The sequence below is a fragment of the Buteo buteo genome, chromosome 23 (assembly GCF_964188355.1).
Source record: "Buteo buteo chromosome 23, bButBut1.hap1.1, whole genome shotgun sequence".
Classification (NCBI taxonomy): Eukaryota; Metazoa; Chordata; class Aves; order Accipitriformes; family Accipitridae; genus Buteo; species Buteo buteo.
In genome coordinates, this window is record NC_134193.1 from 20482890 (window position 1) to 20507782 (window position 24893).

Here is a 24893-nt window from a genome sequence, read left to right on the forward strand (position 1 = left end):
AGCTGGGGATGGCGGTGATGCCCAAGAGACCTGCGTGCTCTTAATGTAAAGGGATGTGTAGGTGAGTCCATACACCCTTTACTTAACATTTAGATGTAGTGATGTCTGCCACAGGAGACCATCACCCACCCCCAACCCCGTTCCAAAGGGCCAGCATTAGCCCTGCTAGCAGGCAGGCTGGCCAAGAAATAATGGAAATTAAGTGTTGTCACTGAAGCTTAGACACAAATATTTATTAAGCACAACCCCCCCCTTCCCCTTGAGCTGTATTCATTTCTAATATATTAATTCATTTGGCAGATTATTTTTTAGAAAAAAAAGTACCTGTGGGTTGGAAATTCCCCATTAAAATGACATTAGCAAATGCACATGTAAAAAATAAATAAGCTTATACATTCAAGTATATGGCAAATAATTAACATCTCTGAAAGCTTAACGGTCAGATTCCAGTTCACCACCTGGCTGAGAGCTGCACAGGCCCAAGCCTGCAGCTGATCAAGTCGTCTTCAATGTTTTCCTCCTCTTTACAAATGCGAGCTGGGTCAGTACGTAGGTGGCTGGGCAGGTCCTCCTATCCCTTCTCCAGAGCTCTGACCAGCCCCAGGAAGGAGGCCGAGCCTCGGCCAAGCGATCCATGCAGCAGCGTAGCAGGTGAGTGCTCCCTGGTAGCAGGTAAAATGCAGCTACCCCTCCACATGGTCAGTGCAGGCAGGTTAAATGCCCGATGAGCAGCATCACTGGTCTAAAAATCTTACTGCTGGTTGGAAATGTTTCCATCAAATGCATTTCAAATAGAAAGTGCTGATTTGTCCTCTATAGGAACATACCTGCTTTGGCAGAACTCATTACTGGAGTTTCTGAAGTCCAAGATAGCCTATCTAGTCAAGGAAAGAAAAAAGACTCCACCTCCTGAAGTTAGATTGCTTTTCCAACTGTTCCAAAAGGGGAAGGAACGAAAGCAAACGTAGGCTCTTGCGCTTGTGTGTGGGGTGGAACTGACTTCCCAGCCAACACCCCAGTCTGGAGCTCTCGAGAGGCTCCATTTATTGGAGACAGATTGGGCAGAAGCGGAGTGCCTTGCTGGGAGCAGCTCTGCCAGGGCCTGCAGGGACTGAGAGAAGCTCAGCACTGGTTTGGGAAGAAACAAGGGAAGGGAAGGGCTATTATCCCTGACTGCTGTTGGGACACAGAAGGGAGGAGGGGATGGTTCTGCTTTGCTCTCCTGACAAGCCATGGCCAGGAAACTTTGCTGGCTCTCGAAGCGGATCATTGCTGAATGCCAGCTTCTGCCTCGGGCACACTCACCTGGTGCACAGGACAATCATGCACGAGACTTCTGGCTCAGCAGCACCAGAAGTGATGAGTTGCCCACGTTTGCCTTGTGCTGAACAGACGAGCAGAGACCTCCTTCCTCCCTTCCCGGGCACAGGCCCGTGTCTCAGGCCTGCAGTTTGGGCTGCACGGCTGGCAGTTACCTTTCAGGCTTTGTCCCAGGCTGAAGCTGGGCTTTGCTGCATGGCTGTTCTCTAGAGATAACCAAATCCCACTAAAGCTCAGGGCGAGAAAGGCTTTGCTCCTGCTCAGGAGGTCCTGGTACAGCTCTGCACAGGACTGCGGCTGGGGAAGCAGAGGGGGTGTCACAGGGCTCACTGCAGAGTCCTCGGCAAACCTAAAATAAACTTTAAGGTGTGTGGGACCACGACTGCAGCTGGGGCAGGGCTGAGGTTTAAAAGCACTGGTGTGACCTCTGACTTGGGCTCATTTCCTCCCATAGAAAGAACAAAGCTGAGCAAGGCATTCCAGGGAAGGAGCCAGAGCAATTTGTGTCACCTCGTGATGCAGGCAAGACAGGAGGACTTCAAAATGGAAAAGATGCTCTTCCTTTCCCCCATTAAATTAAAAGCGTTCTGGAAATAAAAGACATCAAGGCTGGAGTTAACTACCCACTCTGGGCTCCTCTTCTGGCCGACAGCACAAGTTCCTGGATTTTTAGGTGATAAGCAAAGGGGCTGCCAAAGTCTTCTTCCCTCGTGCTGTGCCCGGTGTTACAGTGGCCGTATGTCCTAAAAAACCCCTTGTTTAAAAACCGTCCCCCATCTGATGGGCCTTCCTGTAACACTGCCTCTGCAGAGCAGCCAGGTGCAACACAACAGAGGTATGGCTTCCCGTGTCCCTGGGGCGGCTCCTGAGAGAAGTCTGTGGTAGCGCAGGAGTGCTCGGGTTTGAAACCACCTACACTTTTTTTTTTCTTTTTCTTTTTAAAAAAACAAAATGAAAACAAAACAACCCCCCAAGCCAAACCCCAGTTCTTAGCTGGAACCAGGCCTCTGCTGCTCCTCTGCTGCCTCCTCCTGGGCTGAGGCCAAATCTACCCGCTGCTCATCCATGCGTTTGGCCTGGACGCGCTGGATGAGGCTGAAAAAGTCTTCGTCCGGCATGGTGGGGCCACGGGGGATGGAGTCCGGTGGTGCACAGCGTTGGTCATCTATCCTGGAGGACTGTACAGGGAGGAGAACAGGTGTTCGGACTGAGTACTGATAAGAGAGTCCTGTCGTAGATGTAAAGGGCTGGGACCAGTGCCCAAAAGGTGTCCAGAGCACGTGCTCCCCGTCTGGGGGTGCAGGGCTGTGGGACCAGCAGTGCTGCACCCCACTGTGGGCTCCAGCGTACGGAAAGAGCAGGGACCCAGCCCAGGGCTGTAGGCACTGCATGGAAGGTGGGTTCTCCGGCCACCCTCTCCCCTGTAGAGTTGTAACAAAGCCCAGCCCTCAGTACAGGGTAAAAAGAAGGACCTGAGGCAAAGACCAGTACCTGCCCGGGTCCCCGAGGCTGTGGGTGGGCAGCTGCTGGCCACAGCCCTTCCCAGGAGGGCAGGTGGGATCAGGGGATGGCATTTGCCCCTGTGGGAGAAACTAGTGTTCCCCCCCTCCAGCTCTGTAGCCCGCTCAGCCCTGCCGGTACCTGACACTTCATCAGCATGTTGAAGAACTCGTCCCCGGGCTCCTGGGCATCCCCTTCCACACGCAGGTGCCCCAGGTTGTTGTGTGTTATCCGGAGGCCTGGCAGGTTGCCCACGTTGGCACGCTGGTCATCCAGCCGTCTGCTCTGGGAGCTGGCGATGAGGTCGAAGAACTCCTCCGTCTGTGGAGACGCCATTAAGGAGGACTGTGCTGTGAGTGGGGAGAGGAGCACACATCAGGATCACAGCTCTGCCCGCTCATCCCTCAGCTGTGGTTCTGCTCTGCAGAAAGCCCAAATTCTCATCACCAAACCGCTGTTCAACCAACCGGGCTGCAGCCGAGCCTTACACGCTCCCCCGCAAGAGACCGGGGCTCACTGTACAGCCAGACCTCCTGCGGCTGAGCTGGGGAGGATGCTGGCTTCTTGTGTGACCGTCGGCATCTCCTTCCACCCTGCATCGCACAGCAGGAAAAATCCCAGTGCCGACAACACAAGTGAGCCAAAACCTACCATCAAAGCAAAGCGTTACAGGGAGCAAAACCCACTGCCCCATCTCGCAACCGCTTGCTCCCTTTTCTGAAGGCTGGTGCTACAGCACAGCCCTTGGTACCCGCCTCCCGAAAAAGCCTTGGGCTGCATCCCAAGCTGCCCCAAGCTGGGCAGGTGCCGGCGATTGCAGGTGAGCACGGAGTTCCCGAGCATCACCGGCTTGGCCATGGGCACCCTGCACGGTCCCAAGGGCTGGGTATAATTACAGGCAGGTAATTAGCAAAGCCCAGGCCTGGCTAAGCCACTCACCTGGTGGCACATCCTTTCCAGGCCCCCAGAAGCCCGGCCTTTTTTGGGCCAGCTCAAGTATAGGCACTGTCAGGGTGAGCCCTGCAGACACTCTGGCTGCGATGAGCTGCAGGACCTGCGTCACAGCACGTGCGAAGAAAACACTCGTGGGGTCCGGTTCTCATCGCACAGAGCTGAGCCTGGGCTCTGCCTGCTGGGAGGGGGCTGGTATGAGCTGGTGGCAGAGGGTCCCGGTCCAGAACCTATACATATAATCTTTACTCTATAAAGCCCTGGGGGGAGTACCTGCACGGCCGGAGTGCAGCCGTGCCCAGGCAGCGTCCCCCAGCTTTGCACGCCTGCACCAGGCAGCATCCCATCGGCACCACCGAGGGGCTCGCATAGGGCAGAGGAACAACGGGACAAAGGGAGGATTTTCAAACGGGGCACACGAGCAATGCCAGGACCTCTGCAAAGCAAGTGAGTCAGCCCCCAGCGCTGGAAACGCCTCTCGGGCAGCGCTCAATGGAAAGAGCCTGTTGGCTCCTGGCAGCTGCCGGGCAGTGAAAGGCTCCCAAACAACAGACACTGTGCTCGGGACAGGGGCAAGCAAAAAACACCTGTAAGAAACACAGCCGAATTGGTGTTACTGTCCCAGTGAGCACACAGCACTTGAGCAGAGGGTGCCCCGAGCCTCCCGACACGACGTGCTCTTTTTAAAGCCCCAGCTCGTGGAGTTGCAGAAACACATAAAAATCTGAGTGCTAACACAAAGATGAGTTTCTTCCCCTTTAGCTCACAAAGAAACCTTGAAAACAACATGTCCAAAAGGCTCAGAGACAAAACAAAAGCAGAGCCTGTGCCTACTTGTACGTTCTTTATAAAGCTCCATATTTTAAACTCAGCCTCCTAAACTACACAGCTGTTACAGCCAAACACACTTCTGTATCAGAAATGTGTATCTTGAAAAAGTGATGCTCATTTCCACCCTATTTTTAGACGACAAAAACCTGCTCACCTCACAGCCAACCTGCCTTCCTGCCACAGCCTGACCTTCTCCACACCGCTCTGCTCTCACTGCTCCTGGCACCCACTTCTCTGAGCAGTCTCGTGCTGCAGCTCTTGCCGCACTCGGAGGGATCTCAGGGGTCTCCTCCTCTCCTATTTGTACTTCGTGTTCATTTGGAAACCGATAAACAAATCCATCACTTCAAATGAAGTGTTTTGAGCCCTTTGTGGTGGTGATTAAGCGTGCAAGTGTGACCTGCACATTTTAATGCTTCTCTCCAGCTTGGTTTAAACAAAGGACCTCAACGCCGTATCATAAAAAAAGACGCAAAACCAAAGTGCAAACACAGACCTGACCTGCCTTTCCTGTCCCATCTATTTGTCAGACAGCTTCCTCAATTTATCCCTTTTCTTCCTATGGGTGAGCTAGCTGTCTGCCTGCTGGAGCTTCCTACTGTTTATCCATCCTTCCGGCTTCTCTGTTCTTACACAGCACCTATCACCACAGCATCCAAGAACTGTACAAAATCCAGAAGTTCTTCCTCCATGGCAACGCTATGAGAAAAACTGGCAATACTTTAACCTGCCTGTGAAAGCCTGCCCCAGCCCTCTGCATGCCCCAGCTCTCTGGGCCCTTACAAGGCTCCCTCAGTAATGACCATCAGCATCTTCCTCCTGGAGATGCTGGCAGAGGCAGAAGTCCTCGTGCCAACCTCACTGTTCAAAAGGCCAGACCTTCAAAAGATCCGCACTGAAAAAATCCAAGTATATTTTGCATTTCTCTTGCTGGTTTACTCTCCAAGCCTTAGTTCGTATTCTCCAGCCTTTCCCTCAGCAACCATTAACATAAGAATGTTTCTTTCTTCCTTAAATAACGATGGAGATTGCCAAAGGACTGCTAAGTTCAGAATGCTGAGGCTTGGGGAAAACAGTATAAAACAGTAAGATTCACAGTAAAACCACGACAGCTGGCCACACCATGGGAGCAGCATCACTCCCATAGCAATAGTGACTTATGAACGCATCAGTGCTTACATATCCGTTCTTCCAGGGCAGGGACCGGTGTGGCAGCTGCCTCTGCAGCCTCCGATGGGCATTCTTCCAACGGGCAGCGCTGATCATCCATCCGATTGCTCTGGAACTTGCTCAACAGGTCAAAGAAGCATTCCTCATCCGACGGGGTCCGGTTGATTTTCTGGAAAGACAGTAAAACACAGATGAGAGTCAGAACGCCCCAAACAACTCCCCACGTCCAATTGCTCCATCTGGCGTGGCCTCGGCAATGCGTCGTGCCCTCTCCTGGTCTGTCCAGAGGCCGGCTCCCGGCTGTGCCCGCGGCTTGCCAAGCCCTGGAGCCTGCCAGGGGTCACTGCTACTTGGTCCCTCTGTCCTCCTGGCTCTGAAATAACCTCTCCCTTTTTCCCTTCCCACTTTTCAGTGTGGACAACCTAACGCCACCCTCCTAGAGGAGGCCACAGGCAGAGCATCACGAAGGTCCCCTCTCCCGCAGGGACCCCTGAGTGGGAGTGGGGCGAAGAGCTGCTCTGCAACTTGTGCTCCACGAGATGGGGCATCCCGCAGAGAGCTGCGGCCGCTCCAGCAGGTCATCCACGCTGTGGCTGACCCCAGAGACTCTGGGCACTTCTGCAGCCCAAACCAGAGCTGGGGTCCTACCAGCAAGCAGATTAGCCTTGCGCAGAGCAGCCTCTGTTGCTGCAGAGCATCTTGAGTGCTCAGAACAAACTGGAGGCTGAAAGGGAAAGAGGGGAGGAAAGGGGACAGCACTCACCCTGGCACTTCTCTGCAAGGAAGAGGAGCTTCTGGGCTGGCAAAGGGGTGGGCTCAGAGAGGGACTGTGGTTGGGAGCATGAGGGACGAGGGGAAAACATGCAGACGCCCTGGCTGAAGTGTTATTGTGTGCCCAGCTGAGGCTCAGCTCGAGCTCAGGCATGCCAGCACTCAGCCGTCCTTTTTAACCAGCTAAATTTAACCTTTGCGGGCCACTGCCCCTTGCACCCCCAATGCTTCCTTTCGGAGCTCCTGTGTCCTCAGCACACCGCTTGTTGTAACAGTCACCGAGCTGCAAATGCCACAAAATTATAGTTTTTCAGGAAAACGGTTCTTGCACAAGAGCCCCAAATAAGCACCTTGCACTAGACAGTGATATATTTAAGTCGTGCTGCAGAAGGGTTTGCGTTCAAGGCAGCCTTTCGAAAGCGCTGTGCTGTGTCCGGTTCCAGCACGGAGAGGGGCCGTGCGCCCCGTGCTGGGAGAACGAACCCAGAGTCCTGCCCTGGAGCAGCCGGTGCAGTAGGAACAGCCGATCTTTCCAAGGAGCCACTCAGAATGGGATATAAAATTAGACAGTGATAAAAGGGGCATCGGCCAGGCTCAGGAAGGGTCCCTGCGTGCCGAGCTGGTCCCACCAGATGCTGGAAGAAATACCAGAACAGAAACTAACCAAAAACTCCTACAACTGGGTCTGCCTGTGTTGATCTATTTTGCAGCCTGGGGTTGGGGAAGGCCAATCTGGGAAGGAGCACTGGGTCCCTCCTGGGAAGCAGCACACCCCGGCAGAGAGATGGAGAGAGGACAGGGAGAGCCGGGCCAGAGCGCAAGACCTTTCAGCAGAGAAAGGGATCTCCTTGGCTGTTCATGCAGCAAAGCTCCTCTCCCAGCTCTACTGGTGGCCGTCCTGGGCAGCCCAGGAGCTCTCCCTCTCCTATCATGTGCGGTGCTGTTCCCAGCAGAGAGCTCTCCGTCGGGGCAGAGGCATGGGAAGCCCTTCAAGGGAGGTCTGCAATGGGGAGACACTTGTGCTGACAGGGTTAAAGCCGCAAGTTGGATTCAGTAAATGAAGGAAAACAATTTTCCTGTATGCTAAGTGAAGCAGATGAGATGCACTCAGCTTCTATTTAGGGCAGCGTCAAAATTAGCAGCGGGCCAGAGAGGAACATTAGCAATGTGGGAACTGATCAGGGAGGGGAAAAACCCCTCTCACCTCTTTCCACGTGCCAATCCGCTAATGAAATAGCAGCTCAGAAGGACTCTCTGAGCCATCAACAGTTGCACCTTGGAAATCAAAGCTTGCTTGGGCTTGAACCAAGGATGAACTACATCTATCACAGCTCTGCTATGTTGGTTTGCGTGACCCAAATTTCAGGCTAGAGGAGGAAGCCGGCTCATTCACACCAAGCCTCTCTCTCTAGCTTCCCTGCAACCGCACAGAGTAAATCAGAGCAGTCGCAGGTCCACAGAAGTTTTGCCTTGCAGGGAGCTGCCGGGCAGCGCGTAGGTCAGAGCCCCCAGCTCGGGGCTTCGCCCCCGCAGAGACCAGATCCCCCCCGGGTGCATCCTGCCAGGGACCCTGCAATTTCGCATGTGGGGATCTCTGCTCAAAAGGTGCCTGGGAAAGGAAAGGATGCTCTGAATCAGTAGGAAGAGCAGCCAGTGTGTGTGAATGTGGGACGGGGCTGGCTGCATGCCTGGTACCTCCCAGTTTGATGGCAACCGGAGGGGCAGGAGGCGAGTGCCCGCGGGCCAGCATTAGGGCTTGCACGTGCTGCGCCAGCCCGGGACGTGGGGTGCAGCAGGGCCCGCGGCAGCACCCACTGACGCCAGGCTCCCTCCAGCGCTGCCCCAGGCCTGCACCTCTCTAATTAAAACGCTGAAATATGACAAGGCACGGAGCGCTTGGCTCCCTCCGCTCGCAGTCTGCTCCTAGCCCCGAGGAAGGAGCTGTGAGGGCAGATGGATGCGTAATCACACCCCGGGGTGCACCATCTGCTACCGAGCTGTGCTTACCCAGGGCTTGGCACATCCAGGATGGTCAGGAGGCTTCCCGAGAGCCAGGGCATCCCCTAACGGGGCTGAGCAACACTCCTGCGATAGCACAGACACACAACAAGCGGTCACCGTGGGCCCAGGACCCAGATCCCTAAACGGTTCCTGGGCAGCAGCTTTGGTTTCCAGCCTCGAGACCACTTCTCACCCCATGGCTGGTGTCCCTGCCTGGCCTCATCCCCCATGCTCTGCCTCTAGCACCACAGCTACCCAAATTCTGCCAACTGTTACTTTCCTCCGGTCAGCCAGCCTCCATCATGTACAAAGAGGGAAAACAACCCCATTTGCACTGGGCAGAGGGACCTGGGGCTTTTGCTGGCACCCACAGCCTGGGGGCTGCTGGCACTGCAGAGATCACCCCCAGGGCAGCTTTGGCTGCAAACACGCTTGTCCTCGGCACGGCCACGGAGACACACACGCCTCTCCCACGCAGGGACAAGGACAAGCACGGAGCCTCTGCTCCTGCTCCCCAACCTCTGGCAGAAGAGGGACGGCCACCGTCCCAGGCAGGTGGAGGTCCCATAGGTGGGGGTCAGAGCTTTGTTCCAGTTTTTTGTGAGCAGTATTTCCACCTGGGCACTGCCAGCTCATCGGAGAGCTGAGCTACCTGGCTAAGGACAGCCCGGGCGCAGGACTCGCTCACCTGAAACGGGTCTCCCTCACTGGAAGGCATCCAGGCTTTTGCATACATGTATTTGCTGGTGGATGAGCAGGCTGTTTAACCTGCCAGGTTGGATTCAGGATGTGTAAAACACAGCTGAGGCGTTGGAAAGGCAGCGAAGAACAGCTGCAGGGAGCGATTGGGTGCCTGCTGCCGCTCTCCCTGCAGCGATGCCGCCCCAGGTTGTCCCTCTGCTCGGCCGGGACCAGCAGCTCTTCAGGCTGCCCCAAGCCCCTGCCTCTCCCAGGCTGCGGGTCACTGCCCTGCGGAGCACACACCCTATTTCCTCTCCGACAAACTCTCACTCGTACTAAATAAAACCTTTCACAGTCTCTGGATGAGAAGGTCCTGGGCTGCCCGGCTCTGCCCCCCAGGCACAGGAGTGCAGGGCACAGACCAGCATCTCATGGGGAAATCCCTCAGATTAGCTGCTCTGGATGCGCAGGTGAGGCCAAAGCTGAAGTGATCCCATGCAAAGCAAAACAAAGTCAGAACAGACTCCTGTGCCTAATCCCCCTTGGCCATTTCCACTCGGATTCAGGAAAGCCATTAAACAAATGGAGAAGGCCTAATTGCAAGAGCTAAAATGCTTTCTATCTCCCAACACCCAAAGCCACAGCCCACAAATGCCCCGCAGGGTTTCCACCCTTGGATGCCGCTGCCCGGCAGGGTCTCTGCAGAGAAGAGCTTTTCTCTGACACGTTCCCGTTCCAGAGCCCCATCCCGGGATCGGCAGAGGACACATTAATTATTTCCGTGCTAGTTTCACATGGTGTTTCCATCCCTGAGGGCCCTGTGGAGCAGGACACAGCGCTCTCTGGCCGGCAGATGGGGGGGGTCCTTTTGCCCGGCCCCACACACACATCCCAGGCCAGGAGCGGTAAGTCCTTGGTTTGAGCAGGGCAATGCCACTGGCACCATGCTTTCTGCACTGTTTTCTTTCTTTTCTTTCATGCCTTTCTGCTCCACAACACCGCTCCTGGGGAGCACCCTGTCCCCAGTCGTGCTTTGGCACCCAAGCAGCCCACACCTACCACCGCTGGCCCCAGCCGTGCTCCCCCACCACACACGGGCACCTGCTCTTGAAATACCCTCAACCCAACAGCTCTGGCAACAGCGGCTTCTCCCACAGCTTGCTGCTGCCCCCACAGGGCTTAAAGTCAGCTTGGGCAGTGCCGGAGGGCTCCCCGGGAAGCAGCAGCAGCCAGGGTGGGATACAGCTCTCCCTGCATTCGCTGCTGAGCCCCAGCAAAAGCCTGTCTGATTACGGCCATGCAACGAGACGCTCCCAGGTTGCTCTGGGACCGGGCTCCAGAGGTGCCCAAGGACCACGGCAGATGATTTCTGCGCTGGCAGAGCCACGGCACATCCTCCAGCGATTCCTGCCGCCGCCACGTGCCAAAAGCACCTGCTGTACCACGCACGGGTGAAACGTTCCCTTCGAAGGGAGCTTCGCCCACCAAACCAAACTGCGGGTGCTCTCATGAGCTACCCAAAGGGCCAAATCTTGTTCCTCTGTCGGATCGGCTTCTCCTCTCGCAGCTGGTGTCCCCACAGGGCGCTGGCCTGCCTTTGGTTCCCCTCCTCTCCTCCAGGCTCAACTTTTTGCAGACACGCCCCGATGCAGCAAGGAGCCGTCAAGCTCAAGGACATCTCGCGCCGGCTTCATCCAGCCCTCTGAGGGGGATGGTGCTGTCCTACCTGCGGGCAGGACCTGCTGCCCAGCGGTGGATGGACCCCAGTGGGTCTGGCACAGCGGATCCAGCTCAGGAGCTGCTGCTCAAAGGCGATCTGGCTCTGGTGTGTGGGCCAGGTCAGGGACGAGGTGAGAATGGCAGCAGGTTCAGGGACAATGCAGCAGTTTTCACCATTACTCCCTCAGAGAGCACTGCCTTGGCATTTAAACGTGTCCACCACGAATACTCCTCCTCACCTTATTTCAGGGAAGAGACAACGTGGAGATGAAGTGACTTGACCAAGTCCCGCAGTGACGCAGTGGCAGAGCTGGGACAGGACCCAGCGATCGGTCCCCAGCGCCAAGCTCTCGGCTGCAGACAGTTCTTGGAAAAATTGTGCCCCTTGTTCTAGCAGGTGCTTATCTGCCCAGGGCCTAGCAGATATTCATTCCAACACCTCTACACCCGCGTGCCATGCCTTATCTGTCTCCCTCCATAACGCAGATACATCACAACTGCTTACCTCCTCTCTTTTCAAGGCAGCCAACCTCAAAGTCACCAGGCACGAGTGGGGCTGGGTGGTGCTGGTGACTGCCAGTGCTGGAAGCACTTTATCCCGGACGGCCCCACCGCCTGCCAGTCCCCTCCACACGGCTTTTCTCTATCCCTGCATCACCCCAACACCTCGCCCTGGACAAACCCACCACAGGGGCCAGCACCACTGGCACGGCCGCAACTCCAAACCCCCTCACCTCGTAGGTACATCAGGCACTGAACTAACTTCCCCAGCTCATCGCTTCACCTGGTGAAAGGCACCGGAGGGCAGGTTTGCAGAAAGCCTCCCAGAAGGCAGGGGGAGGCTGGAGGACAAGGAGTGGAAGAAAACGCGTGGCCAAAAGCCGCAGCCTGTTTTACCAGGAGGTGAAACGCCTGGAGCATCATCTTGGGGCTCGGGAGCGGGGCTCTCCCAGTCCCCGGCCACCAACACCTCGGCTGGAGTCTCCACTCCTTGATGAGACTGTCATCTTCAAAGTCAGAAAGCTGTTAAACTTGCCCAGTCTTTGCTGAGGACAGCACTTCCCTTTCGATGCCAATCCTCGAGCACTGCTGCCACACTCCCTCTAAAAGGCAGGGCTGGCCGGCAGACACCCCGTCCTCCCCCAGTAAGCACCGCCAGCCACAGAAAACCACCAACCGCACTCGTCACACTCTGTTGTAAGACATCAGCAGGCACTCGAGCAGCCTGTGCATTGCTTGCCTCTATTTCCCAGAAAGTTGCAAAAATATTAATAATAAAAAGTTCAAACTGAAGCTACTTGCAAACTTTAAAAAAAAAAACAAGCACACACAGGCAATATCCAAGCCTGACCTGAGTAAATCTCTCTTCTCTATCTACCTCCTTCTCTCACCCCCGATCTAGCCTCTCGTTTCAGAGGACAGAAGGGAAACACAAACAAAAACCAAGTTTTACTTACTGACCTCAGCAGCCAGCTCTTCCCCAGGCTCCAGCTTTTACATATCCACGGGCGAGAACAACCTCACCTCGCCGGGCAGAGGCTGGCGATGCAGGCTGCCGCTTCGATGCTCTTTAGCTACCGCTAGCAGCCAGAGAGAGCTCTCTCCAGCTCCGCTCCGGCTGCCGGAGCAGAGATTTATGCGGAGCGCGCAGCCATGTGAAGAACGTCGCCAGCACCAGTGACCCACTGGGTGCGAGATGCAGCTTAAAGCGACAGCCCTGCTCGCCACGCTCCTCCTGGAGTCACTCCTGTGCCCTTGCACGAGGGGGTGGACTCCAGCGAAGCGCTCGTCTCTCCCTCACCTCGCTGCCACGATCCTAGTGTTATTAGATGATGCTCTTAAACACACAGTGGAGCTATGCGAATATTTAGCTTTCCTTCCACCTCCTCACCTCCTACCCACCACACACACTTTACCTTAAAAATAGATTGGGATCAATTTTCCTAAACTACATCTGCAAACACACTCAGCTCTACAGGCACACACACCACGACAGTAAATGCACTGTGCACATACAGACACAATATGATCACTCAGATTTAAAGCACCAAAATATTGAAGGACCATTTTTAGCTCCAGATAGTCCTCCTGCTCCTCATATTATTAGATACGCGATTTTTTTTTGTCCTCTTGCAAGAGCCAAAGACGCTCAGCCATAGGCATCTCTTGATTTAAATGTACCACTGTTTAACAGACGGACATTTCTAATTGCAATAAGGTTTTAAACATGGAAAGATGGAAATGTTACGTAGCAGCCAAAGAGCTGCTCTTACCTCCCATTTGTGAAACGTGAATTTGAAATGTGGATTTCTGACACCGAAATGGGTCACTGGAAGGAGAAGCAGCTTGCCAAAGGCCACCTGGCAGGGCAGCAGCAAAACGAGGACAGAGTCCCATTGGCACTCCCGGCTCTCTGTCCACACTGTCCTCTTACACTTCACTCCCATTTTTCATTGCAAAAGTAGGAAGTTTCTTTATCCTGAACAAATGCAGCTTTTGGGGACTCCCTGTGCCTTTCCATACCAGTAAATTTATTTCCAGGAGCCACCCAGTAATTAGAAACATAGAAACTGTGTGGGGTCCGAGATCAGGACTCCTGGCTCGGTACCTGGCTCTGGCCCCTGCCAGGCTGCACGCAGGGCACGGCAGATCTCAGCCCCCAGCCCCCTCCTATCCACCAAGAGGGGCTGGGAAGCCTCTCTGGGCTTCGCAACAATCCTGACCCAAAGGACAAGGCATCACGGATGCATAAAGCATCTCCAGGAGGAGAGCAGCAGGGCTGGGGCAGCCGCGGTCGGGGACTGCAAATCCATCGGGGCCGACCTGGCTGACGGGGAGGGGGTCAGGCTGTGCGCAGGGGGAAAAGCAAGCTCTGAAGCAACAAGTGATAAAACACCCTGTGCTGATGAGAGACGGGCAGAACCGCCATGGTGGGGATGCTGCAGACATGCAAGAAGACCCTCCGCAGCACCAGTGATGCTGGCCAGGATCTGTCCTGTGGGGCAGCCCCATCTGTCATGTGCCAGGAGAAGAGGCCAACGCTCCATCACACAGGACCTTGCAAAATCCTCATATCAGGACAGAGCGGGCAAAAGGCAATTACTCTGCACCTATTTTGTTCTGGTGCCGCAGGCTATGGAAGGCAAGAGACAATTGGGAATCAGCCTCAAACTAAGCTGCTGCCTGGGGAGCTCACGTACTAAACTTCAATTTAGTTTGTGATTTAATTTTTTAAAATGCTACAGCAACTGAGGAGGGAAAGAAGGCACAAGGAAGGGCAAGGAGCAGGGCACAGTCGATCTGCTTGCTGTCACGCTCGGTGTGGGGGCAGAGACATCGCTGCAGCTCTCGCGAGCAGAACGTCTGTGCTGCGGCCACCGTTTCCCTGCTGGGGAGCTGAGTTAAGGGGATACTTTGGTGGAGAGGGGTAAGAAGGGAATGAACCAGAACTGAGACTCTGCCCCTTATCTGAAGAGCTGAGTTGACTTGGGACAGCTATGAAAGGGGGCATTTGAAGCTGGTATTGGGGGTGAAAAGCAGGAGAAAGGAGCAGAGCCCACACACAAGAGGTCAGTGCTTGGAACAGCAAGAGGAAGCAACTTTTTGCATTTGAGTTTAGGATGCAGCAAATGAGAGCGAGTGAGCCGTCTGCGATCTGCAGAGACACCACCTGCGACTTCAGACTCCAGGTCTCGCACCAGGGAGCTGTGAGCGTGCGCCCGAGGGTGCCCTCGGCACGCGGGTGCCCGTCAGCGTGTTTTGCAAACTGCACAGCCACAGCCCCTGGTGCAGACCATTCACACGCTGCTCAAACACAACGTGTGCACCGCGCTTTCCTTGTAGGATGAAATTATCACCCTTACTTGGACTGTTTTCAAAGATTTTTTTTTCCTTTAAACAACTCGCCCACTCATCCCTATAAACGCCGGTGCTAAAAGCTGGTTCTGTTGTTAAGATTTCAAATAACTTGGGTTTTATTGTTTCAAACAAAATCAAAATAACTCACCCACGCTCCCTCCTTCCTGAATACAGTAACTGCTGACCTGTTGGGAGCATGCCCTACTGCCACACGTGGCTTAAATCCACCCCTTTGGATCAATAGCAGGTGATAAAATCGTTTTCGCTTTTATTTTGAGACAGAGTGTGGCAGGCCTGCGTGGGTGTCTGGCTGAAGTGTTACTGACACCTTTGCTACTTGCAGTGCTGATCTGACCACCTGAAAAGTTCGCGCAAACGTGCTCAGATTTGGCCATTTTGTGCAACAATCTTATTAATTCTGGATTTACACTTTTTCCCCAGCTACACTGTCATCTACCTGAAATCACAGGTAGCCAGCCCTCACTGCTGAGACCAGTGCATCCATTGCACGGAAATTACTTCTGTTTTCTCTTTGAGAGGCAATATGTTAGTCAGCATATTCAAACAGTCCTCAAAGAGCTACAACAATATTCTGTAGTTCATGTAGCAACTTTCCCACATAGGATTTGACAGCACTTACCATTGCCAGTCTGGGTTTCCCTGTCACCATTTAATAGAAACACACAAGCCTAGATTTAGCACCTAAAGCTTAAATTACTAACCAAGGAGACAAGTTAGAAGCATTATCATTCCAGGTCAGTCTCTCCAGTCCACAGAAGAAGAGGGGAAGCTCCAGAGGCCAATTTGACCCATCAAAAACCCGAAGCATCCCTTAAATACCAAAACTGGGAGTGAACCTGAACTACTTGGTTGAAACAAGTCAGGTTATAGACAGATGCCAGCAAGCAGTAAGTTTTTGGAGCATAACCAATGCCCACCCTCACACAGAGCTGCGGTACCTGGCCGTGCACACCGTTGCACACCCAAGCAGCAAAGCACAACGTTTTAGCTGAAACTAGTTGCAGTGATTTACTTTGCAGTTGGAGGGAGGTGGAACTAGGACCACACTCAGCTGTTGAGTCTCAGCTGAGCAGCAGTAATTTGCTAAACCGAAATAACTCCGTTGCTTTAAAGGATATAACCCATATTCTTGATTAATTAGCACAGAAGCCAAGGTTAATATATAGTGCTCAACTCCCAGTCACCTACTGTATCCACTAGTCCGCACCACCACCTCCCCACTTCCAGCCCTACCGAGGAGTAGGAGGTGATGGAGGAGACAGGTGCCTATAAGCCCGCTGCCAGTGAAGGAGACGCTCCTCTTCAGCGATGGAAATGATCCAACGCTCCCCCAGCAGCAGATATGCCCTCCTCCCCACAATATACTGTGCTCGGTGCATCTGAAATTGGAACCTACTGACAATTTGCTTTGAAAACGCTTTGCAAAAAAAGCCTACTTGTCTCTGGATTGCCAAAATTGTGCTGCTTTCTTGAAACGTACTTTTATTTAGACACCTACTTGCTCTTAGCATAGCGTTGTTTTAAAAACCAGCTGAACAGATGCAGCACCTTTACCAGGGGTGGTAACGATCGGGAGAAGTTAGTCGGTGGATCCACACACACCCATCTACATTAGCACCCATAACGCACATCTAACCTTCATATAAACACCCTTCACTGCAGCAAACGCCCAAATCTTAATTATTATTTACTCATATTCCAGTAATGCCTGAAGGCTGCGCTCAAGATCAAGGCCTTGTTATGCAAGGCACCCCACAAAACATGAAATCCTGGCCCTGCTGGGGGCAGGGAGGATGCTGGGGCTGGTACCCATGGGTTTACCATTTCAACGATCATCAGACACAGCCCTTCTCAGAAGAGCTTAAACAGGTAAGACAAAAATCACATGCAAACACAGGAACAGCTTCTCCTATCAGCAAAAAGCAGCTTTTGCTCTGGTACGTGCTAGTTAAAAGGGCAAGATGAAACTACACCCCATTTGGGGAAGGCAAAGACAGGGAGGCTGATTTGCTCCACGTGACAGTTCCCAGAGAATACTAGGATGCAAATGGCTTTAGATACAGGCAAAAAATCCTCCAAGGACTTTTCTGCACATCCCAGGGGAGTTGCACCTCCTGCACCCAAGCATATTCAGCGGGATCACTCTTTGCTGGCTCTCAAGAGAGGGCTGCACCGATCTGCAGAAACTGGTTCCCCCTCTCCTCCAGCAGAACGAGCACTGCAGGGAACTGCATCCCTCTGTGGCACAGACACCACGATCCAGGATGGAAAAAGTTGGATCCACGGGATAGTTCGGGACCCTTCTCTAACTGCACATCTCCCCAAGAAGCTTCCCCCACTCTCCCTGCACACAAAGCACTTAACCGGGCTCAGCTCTCTGCCGGGTTCGGGCTGCAGTCTTCTGGGGCCGCATGGGGACCAGGAAGGAGCCGGGGGCTCTGAAAAACCATTATTTAGGCTTTTTTAGATTAATTGGTGTTAATTGCCTTGGGAGGCTCAAAAATAGCACTGCTAATGGGAAATGTGGACGCAGGCTGAAGGTGAGGTGCGAGCAGAGGCTCGCAATTGCCACGTTAACCCCGGGCGCAGGTTGTGCCCTGGCCAGCAGGCAGCCAGCAGTGACTGCCAAAAGCAGGGTGACCTTCTCCTGTCCAGCTGGGATTTGCTTGCCTGCACCTCTAACCCTGACATCCCCCCCACCGACAGCTCCATTCACACTCATACAGGGGCAGAGGGAGCTTTCCTGCTGCCACAACGGTTTTTTATCATGAGAGCTCCAAGAAACAGCACTTGAACCTTCTTCATTTCAGGCTCCTTTGATTTATGGATTCACATCTTTCTCCTTACTCCTGCAACCACGGAGGACCCTCAGCCAGCTCCCAGGGAGCCTCGGTTTCCTGCACCTACAAGCACAGACACAAAGAGAACCCAGAGAGACCCCAAAATCTCTGCTCACCCCAAGACTATCCTAAATCCAGAAAAGAGGATTGGCATTGGATAGGACCACGTCTATCCATAAGCAGTGGGTTAGAGAACAACCTGCCCGTCGCCTGGGTCATTGAATGCTCCTGCCCGACCGCCAACGAATGCTGGGGACGGAGCTGCGCTGGTGATGAACGAAGGCAGCGGGGTGGCCCCTGGGCAGGATGCCCAAATGACCACACCAGACAAGCTGCTCACAGGCTGCAATCTGGCCTCTCCAAAGCTGGGCAATAATAGACAAAAGCCAAACTTGCCCCAAGGTTGTGCTGTGTTTGTGTCTTCTGGGAGAGCCTCCAGTGCTGGAGCCCTGTCCAGCAGCTGGTAACAGCCACTATCGAAGGTAAGATACAGACAAAACTGGTCTGATTAGACACGCTCCTGCACTGCTACAGGTCTGTCCTTAAACGAAACCCAAAGCCCGTATTATTAGGGTGCATTTCCTTGTTTTTTAAATATAGTTCATATAAACAGAAACACAAGTTACTGGTACAGATAAGATTATCTATGTAGACCCACCAAGCAATACAACAACACACAGCACGGCTCCAGCAAACAAAACCAGACTACACTCCCTTCCCAGCCTCAGTCCACCCACAGAGACCGGCCAGATCCATCAGGCGCTCATCCTTACGTGCCACGGCTGGGAGCTCAGTCCCTGGCACTGCCACAGATACAGGTCACTGCTGGCACCCCGGTGAAACACAGGCACAGCCATGCTACCTCTTGCACTTGCATTTGCCTGAGCAAGAGATAGTTGTGCAAGAAAACCAAACAAAATCCCCAATCACCAGAGGCCCCTGTGTCATCTGGTGTCATCGTAGCTCCAGTGATTTAAGCAGAGTTATGCTGATTTACATTCAAAGAGAACCTGAGTTAAGATATTTTTTTTAAGCTCTTCTGGCATGTGCAGTTTATTAAATGCGAGAGGCCAGAACTGTGAACGTACAAAGTGCCCCAGGCACCGCAGAGACCCTAGAAATGAATGAAGAGTTCCAGATTTTGAGAGAAGTCAAACATTTCGAGTTTTATTGCTCTGGGTCTGGCTTCAATTCATCCCTGTTTTTAGTATTGTTCTCTTTAAAGTGACAGTTTCTAGGAAATGGTGAGTGTAACATCTCTCTTACTGTCTCATACCACTTGACGGCTGACAATTTGCTGGGAGAAAAAGGCTGTGCAAGGAGGAACGCAGACCTCAATTATGGCTTCAAGGTGCCAATAACTGAAAACTCAGTTACAGTGAGTCAAGGGAAGAAGAATGTATTTTGGTAGCTTGGTTAGTCAGCTCCAGCCTGGACCACTGGACTAGCCGGTCTGCAGACCTTCTGTCGTAACCTCCAACAAAGGTCTGCTGGGGGACCTTGGAGAACCAGTTCAGTTTTCACCTCCTTCCTAGAGCAGGTTCCTCTGGTAAGAGGCTCTTTCTTACAGTTTTCTAGCTCCAAAACTGGCCTCCACGCTTAGCCAGTTATGGATGGACTATGGGGTTCTCCGACATGCTTTCATACATTCCTCTGACCCTCAGCCCAAGGGATCTGAGAAGCATCCAGACCTTGGGGGTCCTTGGTGTAACTTCTGCACAGCCGAGGGCTTGGATAGCCCTCCTGCACTTGGGGCAGACATTACCTTCCTTTTTTTCTGCACTCAGTTGATGCACAAGCACAGGCTTGTGTTAAATCCTGCCTCCTATCTCCTTTCCACAGCACAGCTTTGATTCACAACCTGTCCTCAGCCTGGGAGGAGGAGAAACAAGGGACAGGCACAGCAGGAAGAAGCAGAAAGGCGGTGGACCAGTAACAAGGATATCCCAAAGAGAGGAAGATAAGGAATTCAGCTTTCAGGTCTGGGACCTGAGCACTGAAGTATCTCACCGAGGACAAGGCCTAGAGGCAGCGAGACCTCTGCCTTGCTTCTGTTGAGAGCAAAACGTGGGCAGGTCACTGCAAGGGCAGCTCTGGGACAAGCCCTGAGCAAGCAGTCCTCACCCATCTCCGCCCCAGATAAAGGATACTGATCGAGCTGTGGCCCATACAGATACCATCTGCCCTGCCAACATCAGTCCTGTCCCACAGAGTGCGTGGGAGTTATCTGCCTCTTAAGTGGTGACAGGTTCTCTTTTCTACTTAGCTTTTGTCCTCCACATCATCTGCAGGACAAAGGGGAGAAAAGAGTTAACACTTGTCCTGTGCAGCGCAGTGCACCTTGCAGGGGTCGTTTCTCCTGCTTCAGCACCCCAAAGGGTCAAATATTCACAGGTGACCCAGAGAGCACAGTCTGACCTTTTTCTGGCTTAAATTAAGAAATGTCAAAACCATTCCCTGCAACCTTCAGGGGCTCCGTAGCAGAGCTGTCATTTTTCCAAAATGAAAACAGCATCAACTGAGAGTCTCCTCGGTGCTGAAAAGCCCATTGCTCTGAGCAGAGACACCCCTGGGACCCGGCTGCAAAGGGTGCTTAAAGCAGCCAGTGCCCATATCCTTCTCCCAAGCTAAAGCTGTGGGTAGAAGAGATGATCACTGCTTCTCAAATTAAGCTAGGCAGCCGTCTCCATTACGCCCAAGGCATCTAAGGCAGAGTCTCTGGACTCCTATTTCTGGACTCTGCAGGGCTGATTTTAAGGAAGTCTCCTCTGGCCACCCAGATAAGCAAGGCAGAGGATGCAAAGGAAAAGCCTTGGACTGGCACAACGTGGACTGTTGTGCAGAGAGTGCAGGGAACCGTGCACAGCTCTGGAGACAACTGATCTCTCCCAAAACCAAACCTCGAGTCACAGAGTTGTCCGAAATGCAGGCGCCATCCGCACCGAGGAAGGGGTCCCCAGAGAGAGGCAAGTGCAGGATTTGTCCCCAGCACCCTGGAGGATCAGGATGGCTCCTGCCTCACCTCTCCCTGCCACGGACACTGCTCCCTCCCCACCCAGTCTCCCAACCACACCTCACCAGGACCAGCTTCTCCTCCGTGGGACGCCGAGGAGCCTGGCAGGTAATTCTGGCTTTTACTCCAACTGTGTATGCTAGCCTACCTCCCAAACCCACCCCCCTGCATGAGGAAAAGTAACTTAATGAAGGATCATAAACTCATAAGCCTCACATCGCTTCTCGCGCAGCCCCAGCCCCGCACACCGGAGCTGCCCACTGGGAAGGGTCGTGCCGGGGTTCGGTCCCCCAGGCACGACACTTGCCTGCAGCCGAGCCTGCAAGGCCCAGCTCTGCCGTGCCTCCCTCTCACTCATACGCTCTCATTGGATAATTACAGAGAAAACCAAGGCAATTCCCAATTTTAGTGCCATTATAAAACAGAGAGGGGGAATTCATTACCTGGCAGTTGTTAATATTTAAGGAAGAAACTGATAATTTACTTCTGAGGCAATGAATGCAGCAGAGGCAGTGCAAGCCAGAAAACGCTATTGCCTCCCCCCACCATCTCCGTGCAGTTACTTTGCAGAGATTTTCTATCTACCCGTTTGTTTCCCTGACTCCCATGCTAGCGCCCAAGTCCCAGCGAGGACCAGCGTGTCACGGCTCTGCACTGCAAAACTCGTGAGAGCCTTGGCTCTGGCTCTGCTGCACCTCTAGGTGTGGGAGAGTGTTTTTTTAAATCTCTCCTGGCTCATGCAGCATCTGTGCAACCAGCCCACCTGAGTCAGAGAAGAGGAGCTAAAGAAAAGAAGGGCCCTAGAGCTTAACAAAAAGACTCATATAGACATACGGAAAGAAAGGTCAGACAATTTAAGACGACTCTGGGGAGGCAACCTGATCACTGGCCACTTCTCTGAACAGCCCCAACCCCTGGAAGAGCCTCCTGATACGCGACAGATTCCAGCCCTCCAGAAAGTCTTCTGGCACATCCTGCCTCCAGCTAGGAAATATCTCAGTGCAGCCTCTCTCCCAGGTCTGCGTCTGCCCGAAGCACTACAGAAGGTCCCACAAACTGAACGGGAAGATAAAGCATTACAAGAACGAGCCGCAGCTCGGTGTTTACCTGCTCAGTTCCAACAGGACTGACACCAGCACAGCAGTCTCCAGGTGTCATAGGAACAGTCTTAAATTTAGCAGCAGCCGCCTTCCCTCTCCCTGACTCTGGCTTCTCTCTTCCTCTCCATCCCCCTTGCTCTCGGTCTCAGAGCACGTTTACACTAGAAAGTCTGACCGACGATAATGGCATAATTATACCTATGCAGTTAAACAAAACATAAAGGCTGTGGGATAAACGAGGGTGTGCATTTGCACTGCGCTTGCATTGCGGTAGTTTACACATCAATGAGACAAAGAGGCTACCTCATCTTAAAAGAGAGGGAGGATGCACTGACAGCCACCATAGAGTAGCAAAGGCTGCCTGGTGCAACCCTGCCATGTTCAAGTTCCTGAGGGATTGCGAGGAAGTATCAGTTTAATCCTCTCTCAAACAATACAAGACAACCAGGGAAAAAGATGCTTTGGGGCCGGAGTGCAAGTGTCTCGGAGGAAGCCCCCCAGGCTGTATTTACCCTTGCACCCCAATATCCATCTGGCAAACTCTGCAGTGCACGGTGAAGTCACAGGGGATGGATGAGGGCACCCGACATCCGAGCGCTGCCTGGACAACACCGCGATTCAGCAGGGGCAGGCAGGACCTTCCTGCCCGGCTCTGCCACGGATGCCATGCTGCCCTCCAGCTCTGCTCCTTGCCCCGTGACACCAGGGACTGAACTCTTGTTCTTGCAGGCCAGGCAGAGGGTCAACCACGAGCATCTGCTCTGTGCATCGCTCCTGCAACCTGACAATCCCCTAGTAAATCATGAGAGAGAAACCATCAAAAGAGCTCTGGCAACCTGCCTTTGGGGCGGGGGGAGGGGGTATGATCTACAAATTTTTCCCTTCTTTTATGGTTGCTTCTCACTGTAATCATAAAAAAGGTCTTATAAAAACATTTGGCCTAGGGAACGTTTGGTGATGCAGTATGCTTGCAAATTGTTCAGTGTCTAAATACATCAGCAACCCATCTCTGCAAGTCATCACTGCAATCAAGTGCAGCTCCTCTTTCTCTTGACTATAAATGGTCTTTGCTGAGGACAGGGTGGAGGACAGATTTCAAGAGCAAGGAATTGCTCCCTTGAGCTGATGTACTCCCCTGGGAAGAGAAGAGTCCAGATGAACAGGACCATTTCTAGAGCATGGATCCCCAAGGAGTGGAGAGGATTAGGTTTGATCTGTACCTCTCTCCATGGTTTTTGCTCCAGCTGTTGGACCTTGACCCAATGAAGTGCTTTAGCCCTGGCACGTGCACAGTCCCATTGACCTCAGAGACTTTAGCTCAGTACTGACCTTCAACACAAGGCCCAGAATTGGGGCAGGTCCCCAGCCCCTCCCCAGGCAGTCTTTTCAGGAATACACAGCCCCTTTCTTCCATAGACCCTCTCTCTTTTCCAGTGGTTGCTCTCTCAGAGAGGGGGGTGAGGGACACACAACCTCTGATATTTCTGAAGTGTTAGAAAAATCCCATCCTTCCAGTAACCCTCTAAAATGCAGCTGTTACCAAGCCAATCAAGAGCTGGAGTGTTACGACCTTCTCCCCAGCAGAGCAGAGGGGCTAAATTTATGAGCTAGCCTTTGATGTCTGCAAGCTTCATGTGGTACAAGACCTCCTGCTTTGATATTACTTTTAAGGGAGGAAACACAGAAGGTGTGCCGTGCACGTGTCCCAGGGAGCGCGCGGATCTGGCCGCCTGCAACTGCAGGCACAGGGACCAAGCTCTAATGTGGCTACTGGTCCTCAGAGCTCTGCTGCAACAGAGAAAACGTGACCAAACGCATCTCACCCTCACCAGCTTCTCCCAGACCAAACCCATGTTTGCTCTGCCTGCGGAGAACCAGGCACTCACAGCCCTGAGTATTCCCACAGGAGCTCCAGACCTGACCTCAAAGGTGAAGAAGACCCTGCCCTTGCCCGTCCCCCAGACCCAGGCAGTGCTGGTCTCTCTCCTCCCAGCGACCACAAGCCATGGCAGGGAAATTCCCCGACTTCACGGGGCCACGGGAGGGGTAAGGAAGCCCGTGTCTGCCCCGCCAACGATGCGACCCTCCTGCACGAGCTCTCCATCGTCTGCAACACCAGCATCTTCCGCAGCAACGGCAGGAAGGTCTAAGCCGCACGGAGGGACCTGCCGCAGGCCCTAGCACGCTCTCCTACCTTACGCAGCACCTGGGCCATGGCTTCTCCTATCCATCCCAGCATCCCCACGGCTTTGCCAACAGGCTGAGCCCTTCTCCCAGGGCCCGACAGAGCTGCCAGCAGGGACAGGCTCCTCTCCATCCCCAAGCTCCCTTCGCCTCCCTTCACTTTTCCCTGCCTCCCCTCCCCTCTCCCGCCTCCTCCCATGGGGAGTTTCCCAGCAGCTCGGTAATTAGCATCATCATCACCAATGCTAATAACACCACCACAGCTCCTGCCATCCAAAGCTCAAACAACTTTACAGCCATCATCACGCCTCTGTAACCTCCCCAGGGTAGGCAGGGAAGCAGCATTACCCCATCACACAGATGGGGAAGAGGGAGGTAAACAAGAGGCAGTCGGTGGCAGAGATGGGCAACGAACCCGGGAGCTCTGACTCAGGCGCTGCACCCACAGGACATCGCTGTCCCAGGGACCTGCCTGCTGCAGTAAAGCCCCTTTGGAAGGAGGTCAGAAGCTGTGTTGACAGCAGGACTTATCCAGAGATTGCATCACTCAGCTTGGGGCCTGGGATGAGGTTTTTTTTTCCTGGGCATCCCTGTGCACAGCCTCGGTTCCCCTCTGCAAAACGACCGTGGGAGAGCAGCACGCAGGACTGAGCGCGCAGTCTGAGTTCACACCTTCTGATGGGACAGCGAGTATTGTGGCATCCCATAAAAGCACCTTAAATCAACTATTAGAGCTCACCTCTAATTAAGGACTTCATGTACTGATGGATTAAAGAGGATTTTTGCTCTGAGCATTCACAAAACGAGGAATCTGGGGGGATTCTTGCCTGAACAGCCTGACCTGGGAAAGCTTCTCTCCCATTTTGGATGGGTTTTGCTACATTTGATTTTAAAAGACTCACATGGATGGGAATTACAGGTTTTCAAAAAAGC

General features: G+C 53.4%; 1 protein-coding gene across 8 annotated transcripts in view; it reads right to left on the reverse strand.

Moving 5' to 3' along the window:
• Positions 1-205: 205 nt before the first annotated feature.
• GPSM1 (G protein signaling modulator 1) overlaps positions 206-24893 on the reverse strand; it is an 81551-nt gene continuing 56863 nt past the window's right edge. For 4 of the 8 annotated variants that reach the window (XM_075055038.1, XM_075055035.1, XM_075055036.1 and 1 more), the window contains 3 exons: positions 5782-5941; positions 2962-3170; positions 206-2498 (listed from right to left, as the gene is read on the reverse strand). In XM_075055038.1, coding sequence (XP_074911139.1) covers positions 2310-2498; positions 2962-3170; positions 5782-5941 — 558 coding nt within the window. In that variant the 3' untranslated portion in view covers positions 206-2309. Of the gene's footprint in view, positions 2499-2961; positions 3171-5781; positions 5942-8550; positions 8629-12401; positions 12639-21783; positions 21803-24893 lie in introns of those variants that run through there. The other 4 variants (XM_075055042.1, XM_075055039.1, XM_075055040.1 and 1 more) reach the window with 4 other exon arrangements.